At 55.1% G+C, this 23,250-nt stretch overlaps 1 protein-coding gene across 1 annotated transcript; it reads right to left on the minus strand.

The window, feature by feature from the left end:
• Positions 1-899: 899 nt before the first annotated feature.
• On the minus strand, positions 900-23,250 carry UCK2 (uridine-cytidine kinase 2). Its single transcript, XM_074546423.1, has 7 exons — positions 22,900-23,250; positions 12,903-13,062; positions 11,874-11,970; positions 10,728-10,870; positions 6,234-6,331; positions 4,393-4,441; positions 900-3,265 (listed from the first exon to the last, which is right to left on the minus strand). Exons 1-7 carry the CDS (start codon positions 22,996-22,998, stop codon positions 3,126-3,128), a joined length of 786 nt encoding a protein of 261 aa, XP_074402524.1. The 5' UTR covers positions 22,999-23,250; the 3' UTR covers positions 900-3,125.

Raw genomic sequence — 23,250 nt, forward strand, 5'->3', positions numbered from 1 at the left:
GGGAGCAGAGGGGTTTCACAACAGCACCCCAAGCCACATGTGCACCAGGACTTTCTGAGTGTGACAGACTGATGTCTTGACGCATTTTGGGGTGCATGTGTGTGGGGAAAGGCACAGGTCAGGCCTTGCCCTGGTGAGGCAATGCCCTGCTCTGCACATCCTCCATCCCTACAGTTTGTATGCCAACCCTGAGGGGCTGCCAATCCCTGGCACAGCAGAGGCAATGCTCCACACCTGCCCCTGCAGCCCCAACCAAGCTCCCCAGTGGCCAAATGACTGGAAAACCCACCTGGGGAAAGGGCTCAGGATGGCTAAGGAGTAGATAAAGCTGAACTTGAGGTGAGCACAGGCCTTGACCCTATCTCCTTTTGGAGTTTTCATCAAAAGAAACACCTCTGGTAGCTATATGTGTCCTCTTTTCTACATTTTCTTGCTTTCTTCTTTAATTCCCTCCTCTTGGAATTCATGAATAATTTAAAATGGAATGGGCCTAAAGTTTGCAAAGTTGAATGGGCCAATTAAATTCTCTGAGGTGTTTTATGTTTAGTGTGTGCTACTCTAAACCTTCAGTCAAAGTTCTTTTGATTTTCTAAATTTGCCATTTGGTTGTTTTCACCTCTCGAGAGTATCTTGTCAGTATTTCTCCTGTACATCTAAAGCAGAGCATATCAACAACCACCAGCCCTTTTAGAGCCTTGTCAGGTGAGTTTTTTTGGGCCTTACAGTGGATGGAACGAGCCAAAAGACAGAGCTGCTGCCTCCTTCTTCTCCAAGGGACTGATCTGTGCCAGCAGCTTTGCTCCAGGTCTGGCTTAGACTTGCAGAATTAAGACAAGGTTGGCCAAGCCTGTTTCTGTCCTGGGACTGCAATCAGCACCAAACAGGAGACAACACCAGCATCCATTTATTCTGTCTTTATTCACTGGGGAGAGGAGGCCAGTATTTTACCTTGTCTTCTGCATGAGCCCTGAGAAGCCTCACCAGTTCTGCAGAGCTTTGGTCCCTCTTACCTACACAGAATCAGGCCTTGGTCGTGGCAAAGTTGATGTGCCTGGAGGAGTTTTGGTACACAGGGAGAGGGATACAAGGAATGAGTCTGCCCCAGCAGCAGTCACTGGGGAAAGGTGTTTCCTTTCTTGTTCTCTCCAGGACCAAAGCTTGTCCCAGCTCACATCAGCCTGGAGAGCAACGGAGCATGGTTCACTAAACTGCTAACCACAGAGCAAAGCCAATGCTCTGGAAAGAGTGAAAGAACCATGAGGGAGCAAGGCTAAGGGTCTCTGCTCCAAGCTTTGTGGGATGCCTGTATAATTTTGGGTTTGGTAGGGCAAGTCAGGCTTAGCAGCACTGGCAGATGGATCTTTGCTGGCCACCATCCCACCAAACCCCCTCCACTGGCTCCCACCAAGCCCCTGCCCCACCTTGCAGGGGGATTCTCCAGGCATCCCTAAATCTGCAGTACAACCCCACCAGCCCCTCTGGACGTGGCTGTTGTAGCACCACCAGGTTAGGCAGGACTAACTCTCACCCTGGCCAAGGGAGGGCACTGCCTGGGGACAAGAGGCAGCAGGGACAGTGTCCTCCCCCAGGACAGGGAAAGGGACACAGGCAGGCTCTGCAAACAGGGAGCAGAGGACTGCTGGGCACCCAGTTTCACACTGCCGAGATGGGACCTGTGGATGTCCCACGTGGGGATGCAAGGCAGGCCAGAGACCATTACAGACTGCTGAGCCCTTCAGAAAGGCAGCTCAGCAGCTGCCTTTGACCAGCCGTTGCCCCTTTCTTTCAGAAGAGGCTGGTTGTCCCTTAACCATACCTCATAATCCCCCACAAGAGCAAAACCCATGCAGGTGAGGAATGAGACACACCTCTGACCTGCAAGCCAACCTCCAGGCAGGTCAGCCCAGGGTCAACCAACAGTGCCACCATGCTCCAGAGGGGCTGAAGGTATCCACGTGCTGCCCCTACAAGCCAGGCACTGAGATTGCTCAAAAGGCTGTGTTTATATGGCCACATACCCAGCAGGTCCTCACTGCAGGGTGTGGCAGCAGCCCCACACCTGTGGTGGGAAGGGGTGTCAGGCACAGAACGGGATGCTGTTGAAAAGCTGGGACTTGGAGCTGCAGAGAGACAGGGAGAGATCATTCCCCATCATTCTCCCAGCTGCCAAAAGCACTGTGCAGCACCTGCCAGCCAGAACCAGGCTGCTTGAACAGCAATGGCAGGAAAAGACAAACCCAACCAGGTGTGACACTCAGGCCACACTCTGTTGAAAGGTTGAGACTTGGAGCTGCAGAGAGACAGGGAGAGATACTCCCCATCATTCTCCCTGAAGCACTGCCAGCCAAAACCAGGCTGCTTGGACTTGAACAGCAATGGTAAGAAGAGAAAACCTAAGCCAGGTGTAACACTCAGGCTACACTCTGTTGAAAGGCTGAAATTTGGAGCTGCAGAGACAGAGGGAGATCATTCCCCATCATTCTCCCTGAAGCACTGCCAGCCAAAACCAGGCTGCTTGGACTTGAACAGCAATGGTAGGAAGAGACAAACCCAAGCCAGGTGTAACATTCAGGCCACACTGTTGAAAGGCTGAGACTTGGAGCTGCAGAGACAGGGGGAGATCATTCCCCATCATTCTCCCAGCTGCCAGAAGCAGGCTGCTTGCCCCTGAACAGCAATGGTAGGAACAGACAAACCCAACCCAGGTGTAACACTCAGGCTGCCCAGGATGGAAACCACCACAGTTCTTCCTTCCTTACCGAGTTTGAGGTGAAGTTCCTGACACCAACACCTCCTAGAATCCCCTTTTCCCCACTCCCTCCCAGCAACACTGAGCCTGGCAAATACCTGACAGCAATTAATTTTACGTTATTCTGCATTTACGCAAAAATAGAGCAATTCTATATTTATAGAGGTTTATAGCCGGATCCGTGCTGGAGGAGTTATGGAGCGAGGCCGGGAGCTGAGGGTGGTCCGGGCTCCCGAGCAACCGGCTGCTTCTCGTTGGGCAACTCCAACATACAAAATTAAAGGCATTCGTCTCCGTCTGGTTTCTTAAATAGATAAGGGGGGAACGAGTGGACAGTATGTACAGAGGGGCCGTGCTGGCCTCGGCTCTGCCCGGGTCAGTGGGGCCGGCTGCTGGACTCTGAGGGCTGCCGCTGGCGCGGGGGAGTGTAGCCATTCAGGTACCCGTTGCTCTGGCGTTTGCTGAGTCCTCCGTTAAGAATGTCCTGGATGTGCTGCACTATCAGGTTAATGGCCACTGTGAGCAAAAGGGGGAGAGAGAGTGTTAGGATGGATGCAAAGATCAAGCAGAGCTGAGGTAGGGTTGTGGCCCTGCTGTCCCTCCCAATGTTGTCCCCTCCTATTCCCCCCCAGGACTGATCCCTCTGCCACTCAAGCCAGGATAGTCAGGCTGAATCCAGACGGGGTGGTGGGGCTGATCCCAGTCAGGATGGTCAGGCTGAATCCAGCCAGAGCACTCAGGCTCAATCCAGCCAGAGCACTCAGGCTGAATCCAGCCAGGGTGGTCGGGCTGACCCCAGCCAGAACACTCAGGCTGAATCCAGCCAGGACACTCAGGCTGAATCCGGCCAGGACACTCAGGCTGAATCCAGCCAGGATGCCCAGGCTGCTCCCAGCCAGAACACTCAGGCTGAATCCAGCCAGGATGCCCAGGCTGACCCCAGCCAGAACACTCAGGCTGAATCCAGCCAGGATGCCCAGGCTGCTCCCAGCCAGCATGATCAGGCTGAATCCAGCCAGGATGCCCAGGCTGACCCCAGCCAGAACACTCAGGCTGAATCCAGCCAGGATGCCCAGGCTGCTCCCAGCCAGCATGGTCAGGCTGAATCCAGCCAGAGCACTCAGGCTCAATCCAGCCAGGGTGGTCGGGCTGACCCCAGCCAGAACACTCAGGCTGAATCCAGCCAGGACACTCTGGCTGATTCCAGCCAGGATGCCCAGGATGATTCCAGCCAGGGTGGTCAGGCTGACCCCAGCCAGGACACTCAGGCTGATTCCAGCCAGGATGCCCAGGATGATTCCGGTCAGGCTGACCCCAGCCAGGACACTCAGGCTGACCCCAGCCAGGACACTCAGGCTGACCCCAGCCTGGCTGACCCAGCTGCACATTGCCTTTTGTATGGGATGAACCAAGAGCTAGCCTGGAGGCATTAGAAGAACACAAACTCCTAGTCAATAATGCTCCAAGCAGGAGCAAAGGGAACAGGCTCATCTTGGCACACCTGTGGTAGCAGCACTCTCTTGGCAGTGCTGCTCTCAGGCAGTGGCCTGAGTCCCCTCTGGGACAGCTCCATCCTAACTCCACTGCAGCAGCAACAGCCCAAGTCTGGCTGCCAGGGCAGAGCAGCAGGGCCTGGTGCTTACCTTCATTATCTGCTCCTCTGGGAATGATCACATCAGCGTATTTCTTGGTCTGGGAGGAGAGAGAGAGCACTTTGTTACAGGGAAAAAGTGGAGAGACAGCGGGCTGGGGCATTGTCCTTGCTCCCTGGGGCAGCTCCTTGCCCTCCCCAGACCCTCTGGGAGGGATGTCATTGCTGATAATACATTTTGGACGCTCTTATTTGTGTTCTGCTGTGTTTCAAGGGCCATCCTTTGTGCCCTGACTCCATTTTCATGAGCTCATACAGAAGCCAGTAAGAGGCACCCTGAGCAAAACCTGCAATTAAGAAGCCTCATAATCACAGGACTCCAGCAGCTGATGCTCTTGGGAACACCATTCCCCCTGAATCCACCCCAGACTTGCTCTAAGAGCACGAGCTGGCATGCTTGGGCACAGCCACCAGATCTGCCTGGGAAGGGGGGAGAATTCTCTACCACACCACTTGCAGAGGTGTGATTCAGGACACCAATCCTGACCTAGATTCCCCTGCAGGTGCCAGTCTCAGTCTCCTCCTCATCTGTGGCAGTTTTACAGCTGACAGTCAAGCCCCACCAAGCCAGCTGGGCTGATGGGTGACACCTGACACCTCCATGTGCTTCCAGACATATCAAAAACCACCAGGATATGCTGGACCATTTCAGTACTTGGCTCAGAGCTGCTTTAGGAGTCAAATAACAGCAGCAGTGGGTGCTGAGCCAACACCAGGTTGGAAGTGGGAGCAGACCACTGCAAAGCTGTGGGTAGAAACAAGGCAGTTCTGTGCCCTCCTTGTTTCACACTTCATTCTCCTACAGACTCTTCATCAGAAGAGCCTGATGCAGCATCTGCTGCTCTGAAAAACTGTGGATTTAGAAGAGGAGCCTTGCAAGCTGGACCTGCCTCTCAGGAAAAGCCTTTCTGGGCTTTGGAATTGGTCCCCAGAGCCACAGCTAAGTGAGACTGAAAAAAGAGAGCTGTGCAAGAGCCAGGAAAAGATCTTGCAGCACAGAATGAGCCCCTCTAAAGGTAAGGGGCAGAGCTGACCAGACAGACAGGCATAGGGATGCTCCCAAGGTGGGAGGCACAGTTGAATTCCTGCCTGTGGTGCTGGCCAGCAGTTCCCAGGTTTCAGGACTCTGCTTGCTCACTTCCTCCAGAACTAAAAAATAATCCTCATGTAAAAATATAAAAATCTTCATTACCATATCTGCTTGAGAAGCCTTGAGAAACAAGGCACAGGCTGCTCTCCATGAGAGCCAGGAAAGGTGTACAATGGCTGATCTGCAAACATGTTATTTCCATGCAATCCTGCAGTAAATTCCCCCACAGAGTCCCTGCCTGCCAGGCAGCCTTGGCTCTGTTATCAGCTCCCAAAGGAGTTTCCTTTCTCCAGGCAGGCCTTGTCCCCCTGGCCACTCAACAGCCACATCCCACTGCACAGGCAGAAGGAAGAAGCTGCCCTGCTCTCCCAAGAACCAAGGCAGCAGCACTGCAGGGTGAAAAGGGCAGGCAGCACAGCCCAAAACAGGAGGCAGACACAGCAAACACTGCCTGGGGGCAGAGACCTCCCATTCCCCAGCTAAATACAGCCAGGGATCCTCCCTGCCAGGCTGAGCTGCCCAGAGGTTTGTCAGCCTTTGCCCAGGGAGGGATTCCTCTGGCCATGCTGCCTTCCCAAAGGGAAGGGTGATCTCACCGGGAAGGCAGTGGCCATATAAACAGCCCCCATCACAGCCTGCCCTGGCTGCAGAGAGAGAGGAAGGCACAGGGGGCAGATCTGAGCCCTGGGCAGGCACAGAGTGCTCCTGTTGCAGCACTCTCACGGTGCACTCCCCTGACTCACCGGCAGGCAGAACTCCTCGAAGGCAGGCTTGACAAAAGTGATGTACTGAGACAGGATCTGCTCCAGGTCCCTGCCTCGCTCGCTGATGTCTCGGAGCACTGAGGGGAAGGTGGAAGGCACAGTCAGGAGCTGAGGCACAACTCTCTCCACCCCCTTTCCCTTCACTAAGTACAGCCTTTGGATATTTCCCCTGAGATCTCTGTTCCTGCAAGCTGCTGTCCATGTGTCTGAGCACATCCCAGCCCAGCTCCTTCCAAGTCTTCCTGGGAGCCAAGGGCTGCCTGACCTGGCCAAGGGCTTTTCTTGGCCCCCTTTTCAGCTCTGCATGCACATTCCAGCTGTAACCAGTCAGCCCAGTCCTGAGTGCTCCCAGCCTCAGCCTTGCCTCCCCCCTGTCACTCTGCCCTGCCTGTCTCTGCCATCCCAGTGCAGAGGTGCCCAAAAAGTAGAAAATCAGTGGGGTTCAGCCACACACACATTAAGGCACAGTTTAACTCAAATCTGCAGAGGTGGAGAGAATAAAACCCACCCACCTGCACAGTTCTGCCAGGCTCCTTGTGCTGTCCCCAGCTAGCAGGAGAAGCAGAGGTGAGGGGGTCAGCTCAGGAGGAAGCCCAAAGGCAGGAGAGCAAGCTGGCCTCCTGCTTGTTCTGCCACTCAGGCCTTCCACCCTGCTTGCATGAGCTGTTTGGGCCAGTGCCATCTCCAGTCTGACACCACTTCAGTGTGGACAAGTGGCCCAGTTCAGCAGGAATTCAAGCCTCAGGGAAGAGCCAAAGCAGCCCTGTGGCTGAGCAGCCAGCTCTTGGCTGTCCCCAGGGGGCTGCTGGCTTTCCCCCAGCATGCGAGTGCCTGGCACTGGCTTTGGAATGAGCCTTCCCTCGTGTCCCAGGCAGAGCCAAGGCACAGCACTGCCCTGCCAGCCTGCCTGACCTGCTGGGCAGCACTGCCTGTGTGCTCTCAGGGCCAGGACACTGCTCTGGCACTGCCCCCGTGGCTCTGTTTGTCCTTGGCCAGCAGCTTCACAGTGTGGCCTTTCACAGCCCTGCAGGGGGAAGTGATGGGGGAAAGGGCTGGCAGCAGGATGGGAACCAGCAGCAGCTTCTCCAGAGAGCAGGAGCGAGCCCCAGCTTGAACAACAGAAAAAGAGGCAGGGAAAATATAACATTCTTGTTTCTCAGCTCCCACACTTTATTTGCTGGGGTGCAGGAGGCCTGTGAGCTGGGCAGAGCCTGGTCCTGACAGGGCAAAGCTCTCCTGCTTCTTCCCAGGGCAGGACAACCACCTCACACACAAACACAGGTCAAACACCCGCTGCTGTACCTGACCCCAAAGCAGCAAGCCCCAGGTAAAACCACACACCCTGTCCTGAGCGATTGCTGGCAGGGCAGGCAAACATCCCAAGGACAGACTGGCACCTCTCTGAAGCCAGTAGGTCCAAACTCAAACTGGACCCAAAACATGCATGTGACCTGGTTTCTTTTTTAGGGAAACTGGCCAAGGACAGGGCAGTGAGGGAGGTTAGCCACAATGAGGTCCCGAAGCCCCATGGATCTCTGTCTGAGGCACCTGGCAGAGCTTGCCCCTTGCACTCTGCTAGCAGAACTTCTGAGGTGGGCACAGTGTGAGCTGCACACACTGAACCCCAGCACTGCTGATTAACTGAGCTGTCAGCTGCACTTCCAGGAACCTCAGCTCCTGCTGCTGCCCAGCTGAAAACCCAAGTCTGCAACCCTTTAGGGCTTCTGGGACACAAAGATGACTCAGGGCCACATCACAACACAAGATCCCAACTTTGGTGATGAGTTGCCTCCAGCCACGTTCCAGGGACATGATTATACCTTTGGCACCTCTCACACAGGCTCTCCTTTCCCAGAAAGGCAGACAGGCAGACATGCAGTAAACAGATTTGATGCTGCAGTGGTCCTACCAACTGCTGATGGCAGGGAAATGGGCAGATTCCTAGCAGGAGAACAATGAGCTGCAGTAACCAGGAGACAGCAGCACCTCCATCAGCAAAGCTGCCCTTTTTCAAGTGGTTGATGGTGGGTGGGAAAAGTACAAGGCTCACAAGAGCAGTGTGAACACAGCAGTGACCCCACAACTCCACACCACCTTCTCCTGTCCTGAATGACCACTAGGACAGATGGAGCCCAAAGTCAGGGGCTAAATTAATTCAGTGGACACTCAGATCTGTTACAGGGGCATTCCATAAAATAGAGGATTGATATTTGTATGAAACACCAAAGGTGAGGAATGAGAATGGACTGGAGAGTGTGGGGCCTGAGCATGATTTAAGTGGTTTGGAATAAGGGCTGGAGAATGTGCTGGTTTTGGTGGGGAGAGAGTTAAATTTCCTCACAGTGGCTGGTGTGGGGCTGTGTTTTGGATTTGTGCTGAAAACAGCACAGATAACACAGGGATGTTTTTGTTATTGCTGAGCACTGCTCACACAGATCCAAGGCCTTTGCTGCTCCTCACCCCACCCCACAGTGGGGGAAGGGACACAGCTGGGACAGCTGACCCTGACTGACCCAAACCATGTCCCACATGATGATAGAAAGCTGGGGAAGAAGGAGGAAGGTGAGAGGAGACATTCAAAGTGATGGCACTTGTCTTCCCACATACCCATCACACACCATGGTGCCCTGCTTTCCTGGGGATGGCTGAACACCTGCCTGCCCACGGGAAGTGGTGACAAATTCCTCCTTTTGCTTGCCTTGTGGCTTTTGCTTTACTTCATAAACTGTCTTTGTCTCAGCCCACAACTTTTCTCACTCTTACCCTTCTGATTCTCCCCCAGCAGAGGAGGTTGAGCAGGGAGCTGTGTGGGGCTGAGCTGCTGGCTGGGGTCACTGTCACCACCACAGTGTCTTACCCTGTGGCTGAGTGTAGCCCTGAGCTCCTGCACAGCATTTTAAAGGATTAGGGCTCACATTTTGGGACCCTGCATATCTCACATCTCCCTGCAAGTGACTGTGCTGTCACCTCCCTGGGTGAGTCATGCAAGAACAGTGGGCAGGGTCAAGAGGGATTGCTAAAAAGGAGAAGTTCATCAGTGCTGATGACATCCCAGCAGCTGAGGAGGCTCTGCATGTGTCTGACAGCAGGAGGGCAGGCAAGACCAGCTCCACTGCAGAGTGGAACATGCATACACAGTCCCAGAGTGACGCACTGAGATGCGCTCCCCTCGTCACAGCGCAGAGCTCTGGCAGGGACTGCTCCTCTTCAGTCATCTTCTGCATCCCCAGGCACCCTGTGGAGCCTGTTAGAGCCAGCCAGGGGTAGCAATAGTTCAGACAGAAGTGAATTCTGCCCCAGGAGTCCCCAGATGATTTTTTAGTCACCCGGGAGGTGCTGCAACAGTGACCCACCCCTCAAAGCTGCTTAGAAACAAAGGACATCTCAAGTCATGCAGGCCCTGCAGTGTGGGTGTCCCTCCCCATGTCAGCTGGCACCCCACAGCCAAGCCAGCAGGACTGGGGAGTCCTGGAGAGGGACACTTTGGTTTCTAGGGCTCTTTGCCCCCAAAGCCACATCCCACACAGAGGCTGCACAAATGTACAACCGGACTCCCCATGTGCAGCACCCCCAGTGGACACCATGGCCCAAATGCCATCCTCAGAGCACACCCACAGCCCAGGTCCTGAGTGGATCTATCAGGCTCTGACTGAGCTGCCCAGATGCTCTGCTGTGCCCTCTCTTCCCTGCTGGCATCTGCTGACTGGCAGCAGCTGCTGCTCAGCTGCTGGCACTGGGCTGGTGCCACGGGGCCGTGCGAGGACACGGCACACTCAGCACTCATCAAAGGAGGAATCCCAGCCAAGGCAGCAAAAATCCCACTGAATCCCAAGAGACACACACAGAGCAAGCCACAAGCTGCCCTAGTGACACTCTGCACTGGGCAGGAAAAGCTCCACAGCTCTTCACAGCTTTGTGCCAGCTCTGCTCTGCTCACTGTCACTGCCTGTGTGCCCAGAGCAGTCAGGGGCATTGGTGTCCCTGCTCACTGTGTGCCCAGAGCAGTCAGGGGCATTGGTGTCCCTGCTCACTGTCAGTGCCTGTGTGCCCACAGCAGTCAGGGGCATTGGTGTCCCTGCTCACTGTGTGCCCAGAGCAGTTAGGGGCATTGGTGTCCCTGCTCACTGTGTGTTCAGAGCAGTCAGGGGCATTGGTGTCCCTGCTCACTGCCACTGCCTGTGTGCCCAGAGCAGTTAAGGGCATTGGTGTCCCTGCTCACTGCCACCTACCTGTGTGCCCAGAGCAGTCAAGGGCATTGGTGTCCCTGCTCACTGCCACCTACCTGTGTGCCCAGAGCATTTGGGGGTATTTCTGCCCCTGCTCACTGTGTGCCCAGACCAGTTGGGGACATTTCTGTCGCTGCTCACTGTCACTGCCTGTGTGTGCCCAGAGCAGTCAGGGGCATTTTTGTCCCTGCTCACTGTCACTGCCTGTGTCCCCAGAGCAGTTGAGATCATTTCTGTCCCCGCTCACCTCTGCGGGACAGACGGGTGTCGGCGTCCGTGTCCACGAAGAGCTTCATGCGGAACAGGTCCCTCACCTCCTGGCTGTAGAAAGCCAGGATGCCCTCGAAGAGCACCACGTCAGCAGGGTACACTGTCACCGTCTCCTCTTTCCTGGCATGGAGAGCACAGTCAGACCCTGCTGCTGGGGGAGGCTGGCCAGCACAGAGAGAGGTGTGGGGGAAACAGCTGTGCTCCTAAAGCACTGCTCCAACCCTGGGAAAACACTTGGAGAGGAGAAGGAGAGGAGAAGGAGAGGAGAAGGAGAGGAGAAGGAGAGGAGAAGGAGAGGAGAAGGAGAGGAGAAGGAGAGGAGAAGGAGAGGAGAAGGAGAGGAGAAGGAGAGGAGAAGGAGAGGAGAAGGAGAGGAGAAGGAGAGGAGAAGGAGAGGAGAAGGAGAGGAGAAGGAGAGGAGAAGGAGAGGAGAAGGAGAGGAGAAGGAGAGGAGAAGGAGAGGAGAAGGAGAGGAGAGAACAGACCTACCCCACCACCGTGGAGAGGATCCAAGGCATATGTACACTTCCTGGAAGGATAAATGGCAAAGCAGGAAGCACACCAGCACTTCTCCCCCTACCTGGGCCAGCTGCTGCTCACAAGGGTTATGTGCTAAGCTAAAAAGCCCAGGGAATCTGCACGGCCAGCTCTGCTTCCCTGGGGAGCAGGCAGCACTTCCCTGACAGCACAGTGATTTTGTGGGAAGCACAGCAGAGCAACACCATCCACGACCAACACAGGCATGCAAAAACAAGCTGAACACAGGCAAGGGGAGTGGTACAGGAGCAGGAATTGTTGTCCTCCTCCTTTCCTGGCACTGCCAGGGTGTTTGAGGCTGGGGTGCTTGTTAAAGTTGCAAACACTGAGTTTGTGGGGAGAGGACCATGGATGGGGAAGAAAAGGGAGGTCATTAACCATCCAGCACTGATGCCTGGATGTTGCTGGATGGTTACACAGCTTTCCAGACCCTTTGCCTGAGATGCTCTAACCCAGGGCTGGAGGAGTTAGGATGGGAACTTTGTGCTGGCAGTTAGGCACCCAAGCAGAGGGCAGGAGTTTGGGGAGGGCAGGGCTGCCACAGGACGTTAGCAGAGGCACAGCAAGGCAGGAGCAGCTGTTAGACCTGGAGTGGGAGACAAAGTCATAGACAGGAATCTGGACCGTCTTCCCTTCTGTGATCTCTTTGAGCGTTTTCACGATCAGCTCGTTGTCAAAGGCATCTGAGGAGAGAGGAAACGTTACCCGAGGCAGCTTTGCAACCTCTCCCACCCACCAGCTGCCGAGCTTTGCCCAAGCCAGAGTCGTTGGCACCTCACACTGGGGACAGACAGACACACAGTGAGGAAAGCCCTGCACCTCCCCAGGGACCAGGCAAGGCCACGGGGCTCTGTGGCTGTGCAGCAGCCTGGGATGTGGCCTGCAGAGATCAATACTGTCCTTGTGTCAGCCCAGGCACAGGAAGGCATCTCCTCCAGGGCTCCAGCCCTCAGACAGAGACTGCAGCAGTGTTCCAGCCACACAGACAGGGCTCTGTTTGCTCAGGGCTCGCTGCCTCTGGCATTGTCCTCCTGGGGACCAAGGGACAGCAGCTCTGGAATTTTCCCACTGAGCCCAGAGATGGTTCAAAGAGCCCCTGTTGTGGTAACAGGGCAGGGCCCCTTGCTGGAAGGGTTTGCAGAGCAGCTGCACAGCTGGTTCCCTCCTTGAGGGAGGGACAGGGAGCTGCTGGCTCCAGGGACTCTGCCAGCCCAGATCTCTCTGGGCCTGACTCAGCTGCACCAAAAACCAATCTGTTCCTTTGCTGCCTGCTCTAGGTGAAGGGTATTGGAACAAGATGACATTTAAGGTCCCCTCTAACCCAAACTATTCAATGATTCTACAATTCTATGAAAACCTTGTTCAAACTGGGGGATGTTGTTGCAGGAAGAGGAGGGTCTTAACGAGTTTGAGGGTTATAACCTGCTCTTTCACATCCCAAACACTCCACCCCATTTCCTTTCTAAGAGAGATGGGGGGATTACACACAGGTGGTTCCAGCCACAAGAGCTTGACTAAGCCATCCCATGAGGATTCAGAGCCCCAGTGTCCATGAAGGGTCTCCATCCCTGTCCCCATAGTGCATGGCAGAGCCCCAGGGCTGCTCTCCACTCACCTGGGTGGTCAAAATTGAACTGGCCTTTGAGTGCTTTGGATTTCTGCTCCGAGGTGAGCACCCTGTAGAAGCTGTCTTGGCTCACGATCACCACCTGCTTCTGGCGATAATCCACCTCGTTCTGCCCCAGCAGCTGCACAATCTTGGAGCACACTGAGGACTGGCAAAGGAACAGAGCAAAGGAGGCACATCAGCAGCAAGTTAGCAGCACAGGGAGGATTGTGGTGGTGCTCACAGGGGTCCCAGGATGAGGGAAGAGATGAGATCTTGACTCCATGTTTCAGAAGGCTGATTTATTATTTTTTAATATATGTTATATTATGTTATATTATACTATATTATATATTATTATACTACATTATATAACATACTATACTATATTATACTAAACTATATTATACTATACTATATTATACTATACTATATTAAAAGAAAATTATATACTAAAACTACACTAAAAGAATAGAAGAAATTATTTCATCAGAAGACTAGCAAGGAATAGAATGATAATAAAATCTTGTGACTGACCAGAGAGTCCGACACAGCTGGACCGTGATTGACCATTAATTAAAAAAAACAAGATGGACCAATCAAAGATGCACCTGTTGCATCCCACAGCAGCAGATAATTATCGGGTTTTTTTTCCTCTGAGGCCTCTCAGCTTCTCAGGAGGAAAAAATCCTAATAAAAGGACTTTTCATAAAATGTGTCTGTGACAGAGGATGTCTCCGGGTAACACCCCTGCCTGCTTGCTGCACCTCCAGCCAAGAGTCTGTGGCTTTCCTAAAGCCACCGAGGCAGAAGTGCTCCAGAGGCATCACCATGGTACCCTTTAATGTGACAGCAGCACCAAGTTTGCTGCCTGCCACCCTCTCCTGCGCCCCTATAGCCTGCCCACAGCTCCTATTCTGGGCACAAGTGGCAGCAGAAAAACAGTTGGCTCCTGCCTGGGTTCAGCCACATGCCATGGGCACTTTCTCCTTCAGAAAGCACTCTTGGCTCCCCCAGCTCTGCCCCATTCCAGAAACCCCACCACAGCACAAGAGAGAGCAAACAAAGCCCAGGTATGAGGAGGAGAGCCCATAGGACTTTATCAGGGATCTGTGCCACGGCTGCCAGGCTGGGAGGAGCCAGCACATCCTGGTGCCTGCTGGCACGGGAGGCTGGGGCACTGCAGAGTCAGCAGCTGAGCAGCCACGTGGGCCTGGCTGCTGGCACGGGCAGCGGGCACCTGGCACTGCCCATGGAGCAGGCTGGGACAGGGCGGCTGGCACCGGCTCTGCTGGCACCGGGGCACGGCCACCACTGCCACAGGACACAGGGCACAGCTCAGGGGCAAGCCCAGAGCCTGCTGCAGTCCCTTCTCCTTAGTCATGGCAGTCCTTGGGGGTGACTGCACTGCAGCCTGGCAGCCAGCACTGCCCCTGCCACTGAGAGCCACTGCCTCTGCCCCATGGCACCACTGCCCAGACAAAGCAGCTCTGTGCCAGGGGGAACAGCTCCCACTCAAGCAATCACACTGTGCCCAGCTGAGCTGCTCCTGGCCCTGGCCACCACAAGGGTTGTGCTGAGCCCTGTGCCTTGCAAAGAGCAGAGTGCTTGCCCCAGCCTGCCTACCCCACAGCCTGCCAGGGGCTCTTTTCGTTCTCCTGCCTCCTGGATGGCTCAGCCATCTGCTCCATACCTGGCTGGAAATTCTGAGCTGAAGGCAGCACTGGTGAGAGGGAGCAGGGAGGGGAGTGCATGCCTGGCAGAGCTCACCCCAGCAGGCAGAGGGCAAGGCTGTTTGCCTGAGAAGTGGAAGATTTGACAGCATTCCCCTCTCCAGAGACCATCTCTTCCCTCCAGGCCAGGCTGACCTGCCTTGGCTGTGGCCACTGGGCTGTGAGTCATGCCCAGCCTGGCTGGAGAGGCTCACTCAGCTCTGCTGCAGAGAGAACCAGCTCCAGCTCACCCACAGCAGTCTGGGCAGCCCTGGGCACCAGTTTGGGTTTTGGCTCAGGGATAGGGTCTCCTGAGCATCCCACCTTCTTCTCCTGCCTCTCCAAGCCAGGCTGGCAGCCCTGCCCTGCAGCAAGCTGCTCCCACCCGGAACAAAGCCCTGCAAGTCCGTGCCAGTCACTTACCCTTGCACACAGGCAGGCAAAGCCAGAGCACGCTCTCCTTTTCCTCTGTTTTCCCACTCCCCAAATCCTTCTCTGGCTGCTCTCCTTTTCCTCTGTTTTCCCACTCCCCAAATCCTTCTCTGATACAACTGTTTATCCAGCTGTATCCCATAGGTTCTGCAAAACTGGGGTGTGTTCAGTGCTTCTCTTCCACCTTTCCTGGCTGCTCACTGCCCCAGACACCACTGCCCGCCCATGCAGCAACAGGACACAGCACAGCAGGGCTCAGCCTTGGCTACAGCTGCCCAGGACACCAAACTTCCCAGGCCCTCTGCCATCAGGAATAAACTGCCCTTCAGCACAGCCACTCAGAGAGATCCCCAGAGCCACAGGTTCCATGTGGATCTGCACCCCAAACTGCTTTTGCCAGCCCAGGGCAGGGAGCAGGACTCCTTTCCTTTGAATCAGTGAAAGCAGCACATAGATTTGCATTCACTCTCTCCCCTTGGACCTCAGCATGTGTATTGGCAATAAAATCATCACAAATGGTGTCAGTCTTCCTTCTCACACTACTCTCTGGTCTGTGGATTCTGGACGGTGGAGAAGAGCCTCCACCAGCTCTGAAAATCACCCTGTAGCTCCACACCTCACAAATTGAGGCACTGATAGTGAGAAAAGCCTAAATAGAAGGCACCCCAAAGCAGCTGGAGACAGGAACACGTCCTCCCTCCAGGTTCCAGACCAGGAACAGATTGGATCCCAGCTGCATCTGCCATCCAGGGCTTGGGGGCAGATGGTGCCTCCTTTGCCTTTTTCCAAAGCAACCTGGCAGACACAGGTTGGACCCTTCCCTTGTCCCTGGTGGGCTCTGGAGAGCTGGCTGAAGTGGTGGAGAAAGACAAGCAGGAGGACATCCTGCTCTCAGCACCGAGCTCAGTTTCAGCCTGGCTGAGCAGGGATGTCACCTGCTGGCTCTGGGAAGAGGAGGTGACACCTTGGACAATTGTCACCTTGGTGCTGCAGGTGTGGGCCAGGCACTGCTCACATACTGCACCTGCATGTTCAGCTTGCCTCAGTCCGCTCCAGGGCTGGATTCAGCTCTCCTTTGCAGGGCCCTGAACCTCAGCAAGGTCCAAGAGAAGGTTTTTTCCTTTTTTCACTACCATTTGTGGTAGGAACAACAATGTCTCATGAGGGGCAGTCCCTGATGCCAATGTGAACAACTCCTACAGCTGGACATGCAGTTTTTCCCCTTGGTTGATAAATACTCACTGTTAAGAAGGAAGAAAAACCAGAAACATACAGCTTGGAAACTCCCCTACACAACAGGAACAGAAACTCCCAGCCTCAGGAAATGTCCCCCCAAATAAATGAGATATTCCCTGCTTAAACCCTTTTCTCCCAAAGCTGCACAGCATACATGTGTGACTGTGAAAAGATCCATCAATAATAACTGGAAATGAGCACAGCCAGGTTTTGGGGAGACCCACAGATGTCCAGTAAAGCAAGAACAGAGCATGACTCCAAAGAACTGTGCCAGTGTGCCTCAGTCGGGAGGCAGGGGACACTTGCTGACAACAGGCACTTAACAGCCACTTGAAGGGGCAACCTGGGCTCAGATTCCTTCTTTTGTTGCTTCTCCCAGGGAAGAAGACAACTGTTTCTTCTCCAAGAAGCCCAGGAGCGCAGAGGACGCCTTGAGAAAGGTGACTTGATGCCAATACACAAGCTGGAGGGTTTGAAGCCCATCACCAGCCATGCCTTACATGACACAACTCACCTGCAGGACTATGAGAGCTGTGCCAGAGCTTCTTGTCTCTGCTCAGCCCCTTTCCATACCCACCTCATCCATGCACACCTTGCCACAAGCCAAAGCTGGTGATTCAGCTGCAGCAAACTCCAGGCAACAGGATGCTGCTTTCTCAAGCAAAAGTAGAGAGCTTTCCCTCCTCCAGAACTTGGTTACAACTAAATATAGCCAGGCCCCAGCAGCCTCTGTGGTTGACAAGCAGACCTTTCCCATGCAGCCACATGGACTGAAGCAGGACTTTCCAAGGGACCCTGGCTCCTGCTATGGGTCCCAAAATCCCACACACTGCAGGGAGGGGAACTCGGCTCCAGGCTGGAGCTGCACTCCCCCAGGCTCTGTGCTCGAGCTGCTCCCTGGGAAAGCTGTGCAAAGCAGCCCACACCTCCTGGAGAGGAAGGTATCAGCACAGCACCACGCCAGCCACAGCTCCAAGAGGTTACTCCTGAGCAGGAGCAGCTGCAGCTCCCCTTGCAGGACTCCTCCCCTGAACCAAGCAACAAACAGGCAGTGTTCAAGGAAGAAGTACAGCTTTATTCTGCTAGGAACATGCAGAGGGCACCTGGAGAAGAAGTCCAACATATTTTCCCAAAAGGAGAGAGGTGGTACACAGGGGAAGAAACAGATGGGTGTTTGGAGGCCTACCTCTAACATTTATTTGGAATACATTAATTACATATTTAATTCACATTCACTCGTGGCCTATAGCCAGCTGCTCAGATATTCTTCAGGAGTTGACTAATTCCCTGACATTATTATGCAGATTATCCCACAATCCCTCCTGGGTAGCTCTGATCAGTGAATATCACTTCTGATAGGTGTTAAGGAGAAAGCTGATGGACAGTGCCACTGTCACCCACCAGGTGAAGGGGCCAGGACACAGCTGATGCCTCCAGCCCCAGGAGGGCAAGGCCTGTCCTGGGCTGGCAGAATCCTAAGCCTTGTGCAGGTGGATATGCTAAAAGCCACCTGCTGACAGCAGCCTGTCCATCCCCAAGGAACCCAGCACTGCAGAGGGATGATCAAGGTCCCATTCCAGCTGCAGGGAGGAACTCCCATTTTCCCAGGGACTCTAAATGAGACACCCAGCAAAAGTGACTTAGCCAGATCAAGTGATTCCAGCCCTAAAGAAACACTGGAGCTGCCAGATCCCTCAGGAGGGGGAAAAGGGTTGTGCCAAAAGTGTGGAAAGAGAGGCACAGCCTCCTGCCACCACTGCAGGCTGCTGCTCATGAGGACTGTCCTCCCCAACAGAGCAATGCCCTTGGCCCAGAGCACAACCAGGAGCCAGGACAGACTGCAGCAGTCCCATCCCAGCAGGGAGAGGTTATCTCCAGGGATATCAGTGCCATAACGCCCTTCCTGCAGGATCTGATTGGGAGCTGGCTTGGCAGGAGCTGGCCATGGCTCTGCAGCTGCAGCAGCCTGCTTGGGGTGTCCTCATCACACCTCTGTGGATAAAACAGTCTCCAGTTTTGTGCTCTGACAGGATTTTCCCTCACATCAAACATAAGGAACCACTGTAATTATTTGTTTAATTTCTCTGCTGTGCTGTGTAGCATGCTGCCCTTATCTCCTGCAGCACACGAGTTACAGATGTTGGTCTCTTCCTGAAGGTTATGGTGATTATAAACTACCAGGAAGTGTTTGGACTGGGATGACACACAGAACAGACAGCAAATTGGGAAGAGTCCCAGAGCATCCATCAAATGCCTGTGACTGCAGACAGCCAGTTCATGACCCATTCCATCCTTTCTAGCCCTAATGGGAGCATACACATGTGGCAACACCAGGACTGGAAACTTAGTATTATTCCTGAACCAAAAGCCTGTCTCTCCATCCAAAGCACTCCCAGGCAGGTTCACCACCCTGCCTTTCCCTTTGTGAGGCACAGGCCAAGCAGAGCAGGAGGGGGATAGCCAGGTTTCTATTCACTCACCCTGGGACACTGTGCATGTGATCAGCAATCCAGGGCTGGAGCATAAACAGGCACACACAGAGGCTCTAAACACAGATTACACGCAGGGAGGAAAACAAGCCCTCTAACACAATCCCTCCCAATCCTCTGGTTTTAGGCACAGGATATTTTCCTCTAGCCCCTGCTGCAAACTCCATAGCCCAGAGCTGGCTGAGCCCACAGGACTGTGGTAAGCAGACTCCATAATAAGCACATATTCCATCAGTAACAGGAAAGGGCTGACCCATCAAAACGCCCTGTGGATCAGTCTGATCAGGGCTGGCACACAACAACGTTCTGCTAGAAAGTTTGATGAGTCTCTAGCACACGTTGACACCAGTGTTTAACTAGTCAGACCTTGTGATGCAGGGCTCCTGCCAGCCACAAACCAACGTCACCAGGAAATGGTGCTGAACCGGCACAGGGCTGCTGCAATTCCTGTTAGTCCCCCTCCCGTGGGGGAGCCATTCCCGGATCTCCCCTGGCCTTCTGTGCCAGCCATCCGGGTGGTGACATTGTGCCAGCGACCCCAGGCTGTGTGGGGGACCTCTGCCCTTGGTGGGCTGAGTTGTCACAGAAGAGGCTCCATGAGAGATGGAGCTGCCCCTTGCAGCTCTGAGCCCGCCTTCCCTCGGGGCCAACACTGCTGTGCCACCCTGGCAGGGCAATGCCAGCCTCCTGGCTGGCTCACTCCTGCAGCCTGAGCCAGCCCTGCCAGTGTGGTGGAGCCAGTGAAGAGCACACCTGGCTGATCACAAGGCTGTAATCTTGGTGCTCTGCAGGCTGGAAACTCTGAGGCTGCATGTTCAAACAGACATTGGGAACTTGATGTGCTAACTCAAGACCCAAATGATGTAACTACCTCCAAGGCTGCAGCGGCACCCATGCTCAGCCCTCACTGCCATCTGAGCAATGAGCAGCCAACCAAAGCAATCTGTCATTTCTCACAAGCTCCTGTTGGAAGGCAGCAATCAGCACCTCACTTCACGTGGGGACAATTAATGCTTCAGCCTGAGCTCCAAGAGCTCTCCCCACCCCTGCAGCCACCCCAGCACCAGATGCTGCTGCTGGGAGCAAGCTGCTCCAGGCACTGCTGGCAGAGCTGCAAGGTCCCTAAGCTGAAGTGAGGACACAAAGAGCTTTAGGAGGTATCCCAGCACTTCCCAGCTCATCTCAGCAGCCAGTTTGCTGAACTTTCCTCCAGCCTGCAGCCTGGCTGCCTGCCTTGTGCTCCGCAGAGTCCTTGCTGGTCAGGAATGTCCTGCAGGAGCAGCTGGCACAAAGGCCATGGGTGTAAGAGGGAACAAGAACTCCAGCAGAACACTTGAGAACAGACAGGGTGAAAGAAAATGTGACAACAAGCCTTGGGAATTGCTCTGAGGGAATGAAGGCAGTTGCAGTGCTCTTCATGTTTGGAAGGATGGGAGTCTTAATGCCAAGTGATCTCCACCCCAGGAAAGCACAGACTGCACAGTGCTTGGGTTTCAGGGGACAACTCTTTTTTTTTTTTTTTTGTGAAGAGCCTGTCCCAGCTGAGCTGACTCAAACCAGCCACTGTGCAGCTTGCACTGCCCTCACAGGGGCTGTGACATCCCAGACTGCTCAGGGCCTCTGCAGCTCCCCAGTTTTGCTCCCAGCAGTCCAGCTTTCTTCCCAGAGCCAAAAACCAGGAAAGCACTCAAGGTTCTACCTTTATTTGAGTGGGCAAAGTTGCTCAAGCCATTTTTGCTCACTAGGGAAAGAGTGCTCAGCCTTTGAATTTGAGCTCTCACAGATCTAAGGAACACTATCCAAACAATCCCAGCGTTTTGGGAAGGCTGGTTGTTTCCAACACCAGCTTCCCCAGGGTACCACGGCACACAAGTCATGGCCAGCTACAAACACATCCCATCCTTGCACAGCCTGACCCTGCTGCTGCACCAAGAGGGATGGAGGGGACTGTGGAGCCTATTGTCCCCATGTCAAACCCAAAAGCAGCAGTGGGAGGAGCTGCAGGGGGCCTTGGAAGGCAAATTCCCTCCGTTATCTTCGGGCTGGTGCGCTGCCAAAGGGGTGTGTTGGGACAACAACCCGCAATTGGTGTCGAGGCCAGTCGGATGGATCTGTCACTTTCCCACTGGGAAAGGTGCCTGCTTCACTCCCCTGCTAGCACTCACTTTTCACCCAGAGCCAGCACATTAGCACGGCAGCCCCTGGGCTGGATTTTGGCTGCAGGCAAGCCCTGAGCTAAGCAAACCTCATCAGCCCCATTGCTGCTTTCCCAGAGCGTGCTGCAGCACCCGGCACAGGCCACTGTCACCAGGCAGGTGAGGGACAGCCCCCACATCCCTGCGTTGCAGCCACACCAAATGTGAATCTGAGGAGCTGTGGGCACAAGCCTCAGGTCATTTTTTCCTGTTTCTTGGGGTTTTTTTGCCAGTATATTTCTTGTGGCCTTTTCCCACCAACTTTGTAGCGATCTGCCAGACTCCCTTCAACAGGCAACACTGCACAGAGATTTTCAGCAGTCACTGGAGGGGGGGAAATCAAAGCTGAGAGACAGGAAAAGCCAGTTAGTACATCTCCCTTGCTAGAAAAGGACTATTTCCCTATTTTTTTCCTAAGGCAGCCTGCTGCTCCTGAGCATTTTCACTTTGAAGTCGAGCACCACTGCGGTGCATTGTACTGTAATCACTGCTTTTACCTTGTGGGCCTGAGACACCGTGTTCAGAGACATAACAGTTCAGCAGCGCCAGACGCGATGTTATTGGGACAACTACAGAGAGGCAGACCCACGCATCAGAGAACAGACAAACCCAGCGTGCTTGAGTCACCAGAGCTGTGCTGCAAGAACAATCCAGCTTTCCTTCCCACCGGAGGAGATTGCATCCTCTCTCTCACCATCCCTCCCCTGTTACAGCTGGATTTTTCCCCCTTGCAGCAGCAACAGCAGTCCAAAAATCAATAGGGAACTCGGAGACACATGCTTAAAACACTGGGCTGAGGTACAGCAGTTGGGTTGTGCCTTCAAGAGAAGGAGGGATCCCCCGGAGATCAGCCCGCAGATCCCAGGCTCATCCTTCTGAATGTGCCAGCCCACATTCAGTTTCCTCAGCAATAAATATTTCACAGGTATAGAGCTACTTCCAAATCTATTCATCCTTTCCTAAATACAGCTAGAACGTGCTGCCCTGCATAAGTGCTGATGAGCTGCGGAGCTGTTTTACCGCTCTTAAATAAGAAGGAAAAAAAAAAAAAAAAAAAAAAGGTATTTTCTTTTCCTATTAAGAAAGAAAGTGACCTAGCGAGGTTAAACAAATTCAGACGGGCACACTGCACGAAACAAGGAAAATAAAACGCTGGAAAGCTGCAAGGCTGCCGTGCACTGCAGTTTGGGTGTAGCAGCCTGCCGGCAACACCCGCATTGCCCCGGCGGGCGATGCCCCGTCCGTGCCCGCAGCCCTCGGCCCGCTCCGCGCCCACCTGCCGCTGCCAAGGGCCAGCCCCTCCCGGCACGGCAGCCAGGAGGTCCTGCTGCCGCTGTGAGTCAGCATTTGCTGCAGAATCCCCGCTCCTGCCACCCTAAACTTGGGCAGATAAGGGCACCCCCATGCACGACCGGCGGGGGTAGAAATTAAAAGAATTGCATCGGCCCCGAGGTGCCCTGCGGGGCGGGCAGCGCCTGGGGTCGGTGCGGGTGATGGGGAACGGGGGAAGCGCTGACTACAGGACCACAGAAGAGATTCTGGAGGGGAGGGAGATGCTGCCGCTGCCCCGGCCGAGCTGGGGCCGCCCTTGCTCCGCACAGCGGCCCCCGGCTCTGCCCGCTGCCACAGAGGGACACAAGGTTCCGGCCGCAAAGAAGGAGCGAGTAAATCCCGCACCCACCCCGCACCCCCTCCACGTGTCCGCGGGGCTCCGTCCGCCGGCCGGGCAGAGGCCTCGGCGGCCGCGCTCCTTCCCCCGGACCGTCCTTCTCCGGGCAGCCGGCTCCATCCGCAGCCGCGGCCCCGGCTCCTCCATCAGCCCCGAGCCCCGGCCGGGCCGGGAGCAGCGCACGTGGCGGGGCGGCCGCTCGGAGCCGCCGCCGCCGCTGCCATGTGGCCGCCGGCCCGGCCTGGCGGGCAGCTCCCCCGCCGACCCCCGCACCTTGCCGCTGGCCGTGCCGCCGCTGACCCCGATGAGGAAGGGCTCGCCGCCGCTGGGCTGCCCCTGCTCCTCCAGCCGCTGCTCGCTGTCCCCCGCCATCCTCCCCGGCTCACCGCCGCACCTCCTCCGCCTTCGCTCAGCCGTGCGGGGCTGGATTTATCTGATGAGTCAAGGGCCTTCCTCCCCGCCTGGTTCACATCCCCGGCGCTGCGGCTCCTTGCCAGGTGCTGCCGCAGCTGCACATGCTCCGGCCCAGCCCGCCGGCGGGCGGCACTGCGGCCACATGGGCCCGCACCGCGCCGCCGCCCTCAGCCCGCCCGCCCGGCCGCGGACAAAGGCGGCGGGCCCCGC

The sequence above is a fragment of the Zonotrichia albicollis genome, chromosome 8, assembly GCF_047830755.1.
Source record: "Zonotrichia albicollis isolate bZonAlb1 chromosome 8, bZonAlb1.hap1, whole genome shotgun sequence".
NCBI classification, from domain to species: Eukaryota; Metazoa; Chordata; class Aves; order Passeriformes; family Passerellidae; genus Zonotrichia; species Zonotrichia albicollis.

Excerpts from the sequence above, each read along its gene's own strand:
- UCK2 (XM_074546423.1), bottom strand. The coding sequence starts at position 22,998 with ATGGCGGGGGACAGCGAGCAGCGGCTGGAGGAGCAGGGGCAGCCCAGC. Across the intron at positions 11,971-12,902 it reads GTTCAATTTTGACCACCCAG|ATGCCTTTGACAACGAGCTG; the intron begins GTGAGTGGAGAG and ends CTCTCTCCTCAG. Across the intron at positions 10,871-11,873 it reads GACTTTGTCTCCCACTCCAG|GAAAGAGGAGACGGTGACAG; the intron begins GTCTAACAGCTG and ends TCTCCATGCCAG.